Genomic DNA, 8,689 nt, shown 5'->3' on the forward strand with positions numbered 1-8,689 from the left:
GAGGGAGGGAGAAAAAGCATGCCTCCCCTTTGCTTCCCCAGCTGCCCTGCCAGGAGCCGCACAATATGTGTGAAAGAGCTGCATGTGGCTCCTGAGCTGCAGTTTGGCCACCCCCGGCCTAGAGCATCCCTGGCAGGAGTCTGTCCAGCTGCTGCTTCAAGACTGCCAGGGAGGGGGGAGTATCTGACAAAGGGAGTCTTTGGCTCTCAAAAGTTTATTCCTCAGAAATCTAGCTGGCCTTTAAGACACTCCTGGGCCCGAACCTGGCCCCCTCCAAGCCAGGCACTGTGGGACACGCTGGTATGAAACACAGTGCTGAAAGCATCTTCTCTGAGATTCCAACACCACGCCCGCCTCTTGCCCGCCTCCCCCATTCTGGGGACGGCAGTGATCTACTCTGCAGGGCTGCCGTGAAGTCTAAAGAGACAATCTACACACACGCTTGAAAACGTGGAGGGAAGGAAAAGCCACACAGGGAAGGAGGAGCTCACCTCGGTCAGGATGGCGGGCACAGCGGGTGAGTCCAGGCTTTCCGCCACTTCGATGCTTCCAACCCCGTCCAGAGAGTCTAGCCAAAAAAACAGAGAAGAGTCGAGACATCAGGCGAGGGCTGAGATCAAATTACTTGCCCACCCTGCTTCTGGATTAACACCCAGCCCTGCATAACCCTTTTCCCCACAGTCATTCGGTTGCTCAGGTGCTTTCTTCACTCCAAAAGGGTTGGGTCCATTGAACTGTGGACAGAAAGGGTCTTTCCCCATTTCTCTTGCGGTCTGGAAAGCTTCTCCTGAGGCTCATGTAACCTTTGGAAGCAGAGCAGGTGTAGCGCAGGGCTCGAGAACAAAGAAAACGAGCAACACTCCGCAAGCAACTGAGGTGGGGTGGGGGACTTCTGCTCATCCCCCCTTCTTGCTCATTTCCTCTCTCTCAGGTATCCATCTTGCTGGAGGGTGAGGCCTTTTCCCACAAAAGTCATCTTTGGCCATCTTCAGATATGCCTCAATACCCTTTTTGGAGAATTGGTGAGGATGTTAACAGGGCAATTTTTTTTTCTGGTGGGGTTGAAGTCCTCTGGGTGAAGAAAGAAAAGCCATCTAGCCAATAGAAAGCCATTAACCAGGGCAGGTCTCTAAACTGCAAGCCATCAACCACTTTAGATGACGGTTCTCAGCTGCTGCAAGTTAATCACTTCTACCAACAATCCCGATAACAAACACATAGTTAGAAGGGATCCTAGAGGTCACCTACTCCAACCCCCTTGCTCAGTGGTGGAAATTAGTCAACTACACCCCCCCCCCGCTTAAAGGAGTGCACGCCTTTTTTAAAAAACGTTTTAAAGTGATTGAAAAAAGTATTTACATGAGAAATTCTTGTGGGACTGTGCCTTTAAGAAAGGGGATTGAGCCCCCCAAAACCCCACCATAGCTAGGGGCCTGGGCAGGGTGACTCTAGGTTGGGCTAAGCTACATGCTCTCAGTATTTTTCTGTGCTGGGGTACGTCCTGGAAATTCTTAAAGCGATAACAGGAAGGAAAATTCTTCTTAAGGCTTATGTACCAATGGAACCCCACGAAATTATATCACCGAGTGTCCAAGTTCTTCCTTCTCCTGGAAGTGTTATTCCCTGACTAAGATTTTAAAAGATCCTTCCCGCAGTACAGGCTTAGCCAGGAAATAACGCAGGTTGACAAGTGTCTCTGTATCTCTCACGTGGCCTTCGCCGGGTACCAAAGCCCCTCTCCTCTAATGCAGGGAGGCACAGAAAGAGGGAGAAACAAAGGGAGGAGAAATCACACTGTTTGGCCCCGTTATTCTCTGCCCAACCACCAATATTCCATTTTTAAGTCCTCTCCACCCAGGAAGATGCCCACAACAACATCTGTCCACCAGAGCCCCCCAGTCTGTCTTCAGAGCCCCGCCTCCCTCCCAAGTCTAGCCTACCTTCTTGGCTCAACTGCAAAGAGCATCTTACCCCCAGGCCCCGAACAGCCATCACCAAAGCCGGATGAGACCCCCGAAATCAGCTGAGCGGATACTTCAGCGCCTGCACTGGCACAGCCAACCTTCGAGAAAAGAGGAAGGAGATGGAGAAGAACTTTAACAACATGACAGGCAATACCGTTTATGTACTAGCAATCTAGTTTCACGTGGAGAATGTTTCATCTCAGATTTTGGGGTGGGTGGGTGCCTTCTACAGCAAGTTTCTAGGCCTCATAATGTTGGAGAGCATCTAGATTTGAGTCCGGTAGCACTTCAGAGACCTGTAAGATTTCCAGGGTATAAGCTTTCAAGAGTCAACGCTCCCTTCTTCGCTTGAAGTTGCTGTTCTACCCCAGACTGACACAGCTGGCTTCCGAAACTATCTCAGTGTTAGAGAAGAAAGCTAGATTTGAGTCCGGTAGCACTTCAGAGACCTGTAAGATTTCCAGGGTATAAGCTTTCAAGAGTCAACGCTCCCTTCTTCGCTTGAAGTTGCTGTTCTACCCCAGACTGACACAGCTGGCTTCCGAAACTATCTCAGTGTTAGAGAAGATACAATGCTCCCTCTAAGCCAGTGGTGGCGAACCTATGGCACGGGTGCCAGAGAGGTGGCACTCAGAGCCCTCTCTGTGGGCACGCGTGCCGTCGCCCCAGCCTGGCCCAGACCATCATTAAAGCGTCGAATTCTCTGCCAAATAATTTTAAGTAAATGAAAGCATTTGGGATTGCGTTCCTTACTTTGTTTGGATCATCTTAAGTCAATGTATGAGTTGTTTTTTCTAAAGTAAAACCTCAGTATTCAGGTTAAATTGCCGTGTTGGCACTTTGCGATAAATAAGTGGGTTTTGGGTCGCAGTTTGGGCACTCGGTCTCTAAAAGGTTCGCCATCACTGTTCTAAGCTGTGGAGCCTTGTGAGCAAAAATCCTACTTTGGTGAGCTACTGGCATTAAAGCTGTGAGCGAGCAACCTGGCGACTGCATCAATTAGTTTGCTCTGGAGCCATCCCTTCCTGAGCTAAGACAAAACGGTGTGAGCCGGAGGCTAAAGAACTGTGAGCCAGCTCACACTCGCTCAGCTTAGAGGGAACCCGGCACACAACCACAGGGCAGCCTGAATGTCTCTGCCAGAAGACAGAGAACAAACGTAAAGAAAACAGTTGCGAGAGTCTGACCCACAGATCAAGCAGTCAACAAGACGCCTTTCTGTATATTATGGTCAACAAGCACTGCGACACAATAAACAAATTCCTTCAAATCATAAGAGAATCCTCGTGTAAAAATACATCATCAACGTCGTCTCCAACAACGTTTTGAAACTGGATCTTCCTCAGGAAGGCTCAGATAGGCTGCTAAGCTTCTAATGGATCCCAGGCATCTCGCTGCCAGAAGACATCCATGGCCTGCAAGGGTTATCACCTTTCTGGAGGTCTTGCAAGGGAGAGCTGTATTGTATATGTACTCGTTCTTCTTATCTACTGTTCTTCATTTGGGTGGTTTCAATCTCCTGCCAACCTAGCAGTTCGAAAGCAAGAAACTGCAAGTAGATAAATAGGTACCACTTCGGTGGGAAGGTAACAGCGTTCTGTGCGCCTTGGTGTTTCGTTATGCCGGCCACATGACCACGGAAACGTCTTCGGACAGCGCTGGCTCTTCGGCTTGGAAACGGAGATGAGCACCACAACCCTAGAGTCGGATTCGACTGGCTTTCGAGCAAGGGGAACCTTTACCTTTAATCTTGTTTTTAAATTAATTTTTCTGGTATAGTGCTCTGCTGTAAGCCACCCTGAGCCCTACTTGTAGGGAAGGGTGGTCCAGTGAATCTAATTTAATAAAATAAAATGGTCGTTTCTTCCAGTTCACAAGCACCACTCACGTGTCAACTGCTAAAGCTTCCGATCTTACACCAGTCCTCAACAGCTACATTCTTACTTTTTCCAGACTATCACAACATGGTTGTTTCTTCCAGTTCACAAACACCACTCACGTGTCAACTGCTAAAGCTTCCGATCTTACACCAGTCCTCAACAGCTACATTCTGCCTTTTTCCAGACTACCACAACTCACCAGTGGCCACAAAGGATCACCATTCCCTGGCTGCATATACCAAGATGGAAAACTCTACCAGCCACAGGAAACGGGCTCTTGCTTTTCCCATCAGGTTTGGAAAGAGCAGCCAGAAGAAAACACTTTCCACTCCACGAGCTGCGTAACACACGGGAGCTGGATTTGTCCCTGACGGCCACAACAAGGCCCTGTTGCCAGAATCAGGGACCAGCAAGCTTGACACTACTCCCAGAATCCTTTGAGACTGTCTCTCCATCACGAGCAGTGTTCCCTCTAAGCTGAGTTAGTGTGAGCTAGCTCACAGTTTTTTAGCCTCTGGCTCAGACATTTTTATCTTAGCTCAGGAAGGAGGGCTCCAGAGCAGTGTTCCCTCTAAGCTGAGTCAGTGTGAGCTGGCTCACAGTTTTTTAGCCTCTGGCTCATACATTCTTGTCTTCGCTCAGGAAGTATGGCTACAGACCAAACTAATTGATTCAGCAGCCAAATCGTTCGCTCACAGCTTTAATGCCTGTCGCTCACTAAGTAGAATTTTTGCTCACAAGACTGCACAGCTTAGAGGGAACATTGCTCCAGAGCAAACTAATTTACGCAGTAGTTAAATTGCTCGCTCACAACTTGTAATGCCAGTAGCTCACAAAGTAGAATTTTTGCTCTTGAGACTCCACGGCTTAGAGGGAACATTGGTCACGAGTCCTGAACTCTGTTTGCAGACTTAGGGTTAACTAGGACAGATCTGTTTGACTTTATGGATTGAGTCTCAGAGAAGAAGATTTTTTCGTTTGACTTGAACTTTAAGGATTGAGTCTCAGACCAGAAGATGAATACGCAGCCAGGCGTGGCAGAAAAGTGTGGTGCCGCAGAGACCGCATGACTAACACAGTGGGCTGCCTCGCCCCGAACCAGAGCCTGCATCTCTCAAGGTCAGCCGGCAGCCGCTCTCCAGGTTCTCAGGAGGCCTTTCCAATCACCGACAGCCTGGTTTTTTGAACTGGAGATGCTGCCGGGAACTGAGCCTGGGACCTTCTGCACGCAATGCAAAGGCTCGGCCACTGAGACGTGGTCCCGCTGAAGAGTCATCAGGCCGTCTATACTTCAGAAGGAGGGAGAAGCAGTCAAAGAAAAGTTCCCCAGTGCCACAGCATGAGACACTCTGAGGTTCTGAAGCGACCCGGCTGTTCCTCCGTCTCAAAGACGAGGGATCCGAGACGTCAACTCAAGTATTTCACTGGGCAGAGAGACAGAAGGGACATTTGCTACCTGGTCTTTCGGTGGGGCTTGGCCATTTTAGGGCCTGTTGTTCACTGAAAAAAGCCGAGTGTCACCAGATCCCAGCCTCAGACTTGCACCTAAGCACACCGCAGACTGTGTCAGGACTTCACATCACATCCCAGCACCCTTCCCTTCCTCTGTTTTTTTTACTTATTTGTTTAGTAGCTCGTAGCCCAAAGAAGAGTCCTGGGAAACCAAAAATCTTGCACACGGTTTTGTGCGTGTCACCTGGTTGGTCCTAATGAAAAGTATTGCCCTGGCCTGGAGAGCCCGATTTCGGAAGCCAAGCAGGGCGGGGCCTGGTCAGTATCATTTATTACGGCTTACGTTATTTATCGTCCGCCTTCCTCACAGGGAACTAAGGAGGGTTACAAACAGTGAGTCAGTGCAGTCAACAAAATGGGGCGTTCCGTAATCAATGCATTAGGTGGCAGCGACACCAGGACGCCATCCTGGAGTAAAACTATTCTGATCCATTTGCTTTGTGAGAGAGGAGGCGTTCAGAAGGAGGGAGAAGCAGTCAAGGAAAACTTCCCCAGTGCCACAGCATGAGACACTCCGAGGTTCTGAAGCGACCCGGCTGTTCCTCCGTCTCAAAGACAGGGGGGATCCGAGACTTCAACTCAAGTATTTCACTGGACAGAGAGACAGAAGGGACATTTGCTACCTGGTTTTTGGGTGGGGTTTGGCCGTTTTAGGGCCTGTTGAAAAAAGCTGAGTGTCACCAGATTCCAGCATCAGATTTGCACTTAACTGCAGACTATGTCAGGACTTCACGTCACGTCCCAGCATCCTTCCCTTCCTCTTTTTTTTTACTTATTTGTTTAGTAGCTCGCAGCCCAAAGAAGAAGCCCAAATCTTGCACACGGTTCTGTGTGTGTCACCTAGTTGGTCCTAATTTGCCCTGGCCTGGATAGCCCTGGATAGCCCAATTTCGGAAGCCGAGCAGGGCGGGGCCTGGTTAGTATTATTTATTACTGCTTACGCTATTTATCGTCCGCCTTCCTCACAGGGAACTAAGGAGGGTTACACACAATGAGTCAGTGCAGTCAACAAAATGGGGCGTTCCGTAATCAATGCATTAGGGTTTTAGAAGTCTGGAAGGGTCAGAAAGAAGCAGAAGCATACCGCAAGTAGTAACATGAAACATTTAGTGGTACAGAAATGACATAATAATAATAAGAGAGAAGAAGAGATTGGATTTATACCTCATGGCCCTTCAGTACCCAAAGGTGTCTCAGAGCAGCTTACAAACTCCTTTCCCTTCCCCTCCCCACAACAGACACCCTGCGAGGTAGGCGCGGCTGAGTGTCAATAACCTGCCTGCTGTATGATGGGGGGGCGGACTAGCCTGGATTTCTCTGTTCATACCCTCCCAGTGCCGCTTTGCCGTTTGTTTTGGCTTTGGAATGCTGTGCTGCCTTTGTAATTGATAAGACTGTGAGAACTGCTGCTGGAGCCATTCCCAATCTGACCATGGAAGTGTATCAATAGTGACTTGTAATAAAGCAATCTATTCTTATGAATCGTTGTGGACTGCAACTGCTGTATTGAACCTGACACTGAGAGAGCTCTGACAGAAACTGCTCTTTTTCACAACTCTTGTCAAAACTATGCCTTGCCCAAGGTCATCCAGCAGCTGCGAGTGGAGGAGGAGTGGGGGAATCAAACCCGGTTCTCCCGGATTAGAGTCCGCACACTTAACCACTACGCCAAACTGGCTCTCCAACTTACAACACACTATACACAGCAGTACACAAGCACGGACGGCTTCAAAAGGGAATTAGATAGGCATATGGAGCAGAGGTCCATCCATGGCTATTAGCCACAAGGAATAGATAGGAACTCTCATTCTGGGGCAAGTGATGCTCTGTATCCTTGGTGTTTCGGGAGTGGGGGGTCAACAGTGGGAGGGCTCCTAGTGTCCTGGCCCCACTGCTGGACCTCCTGATGGCACCTGGTATTTTTGGCCACTGTGTGACAGAGTGTTGGACTGGATGGGCCATTGGCCTGATCCAACATTGGCTTCTCTTATGTTCTTACCACAAGTCCCAATCATTTATCCAAGTAAGTCTGAACCATTTTGTATGGTGGTGCCTTATTTCCTGCACAGAAAAGCCCTCTTGGACAGTTCAGTTTTGTATAGTGTGTGGAAGGCCAGGAGACTGGGGGGGCTCTCCCGACCTTCCCAGGCAGTATTTGGGCAGGAGACCACTAAAGGAAGCCCAGGGTTGCTACACAGGGGCAGGCCATGGCAAACCACCTCTGTCCTTGTCTTGCCTTAAAAACCCAAGGGGGCTAGTCATAAATCTGCTGCAACAACGGCAATAAATAAATGGCATTACGTGGATTGTGTTTTGGGTTTTTAATTTTTTTTTTACTCAAGCCTGCCAGTAAGTCCACCGTGCAGCTGCTTTCTGCAATTCCAAAAGGGCAGACTCCATGCCTCTTGGCTCTTCCAGCCAAGGAAAAACAGTTCAGGCCCCACATACTATGGAGCAATGGTTCCCAACCTTTCGGTATGACGACCCGCCAAGTCCAAATTTACTTGGCACGGCGATCCACTTGGGAAAAAAAGAACAGAGCATGCCGAGCAATGAAACTGCAAACGCCCGGCACCTACAGGTAGAGGAGTGCTCACTGGCCCACCAAACTGCAGCACTGGCTTGTCAGGCAATGCTCTCCCCAAACCGTTAAGCAGCTCACAGTGCCACGGAAAACAGCAGAGTGGCAGAGAGGGATGTGGGGCGGTGGCCAGTGTTTCCTCTAAGCTGAGTTACTGCGAGCTAGCTCACAGTTTTTTAGCCTCCGGCTCACACATTTCTGTCCTAACTCAGGAAGGAGGGCTCCAGAACAAACTAACTTATGCAGGAGCCAAATGGCTCGCTCACAACTTTAATGCCAGTAGCTCACAAAGTAGAATTTTTGCTCACAAGACTCCACAGCTTAGAGGGAACACTGGCGGTGGCGTGTCTCTCTGCTCACAGCAGGCAACGGCCTCTGGTGGATCCTCTCTTCTACCTTCATTTTAAAAAAATGACCTGTATCCAACCACACAGTTCCAAAGCCTTAAGAGCACTTAAATGTGGCAAAAAAGGAATGGAAATTGCTGCCCATTCACCCCCCCCCTTCAATTGCAGGCCCCCACGTGCTATTCCTGAGGGTCTGCTGACCCACAGAAATGAACTTTCAGGGGGCTCAGCAGGCTAGAGGACAGAAGGAGGAGGAGGAGGAGGAGGAGATTGGATTTACACCCTGCCCTTCACTACCCAAAGGTGTCTCAGAGCGGCTTACAAACTCCTTTCCCTTCCCCTCCCCACAACAGACACCCCCTGTGAGGTAGGTGCAGCTGAGAGAGCTCTTTCAATGACTGCCCC

The 8,689-nt window shown here is 49.5% G+C and overlaps 1 protein-coding gene across 1 annotated transcript in view; it reads right to left on the reverse strand.

Moving 5' to 3' along the window:
• Positions 1-8,689, reverse strand: part of LOC107119320 (golgin subfamily B member 1-like) — a 60,327-nt gene that overhangs the window by 33,339 nt on the left and 18,299 nt on the right. Inside the window, 2 exon segments of the mRNA XM_015421789.1 lie at positions 492-568; positions 1,972-2,062. Coding sequence (XP_015277275.1) covers positions 492-568; positions 1,972-2,062 — 168 coding nt within the window.

This window comes from Gekko japonicus, unplaced genomic scaffold (genome assembly GCF_001447785.1).
Source record: "Gekko japonicus isolate JY-2015 unplaced genomic scaffold, Gekko_japonicus_V1.1 scaffold4778, whole genome shotgun sequence".
NCBI classification, from domain to species: domain Eukaryota; kingdom Metazoa; phylum Chordata; class Lepidosauria; order Squamata; family Gekkonidae; genus Gekko; species Gekko japonicus.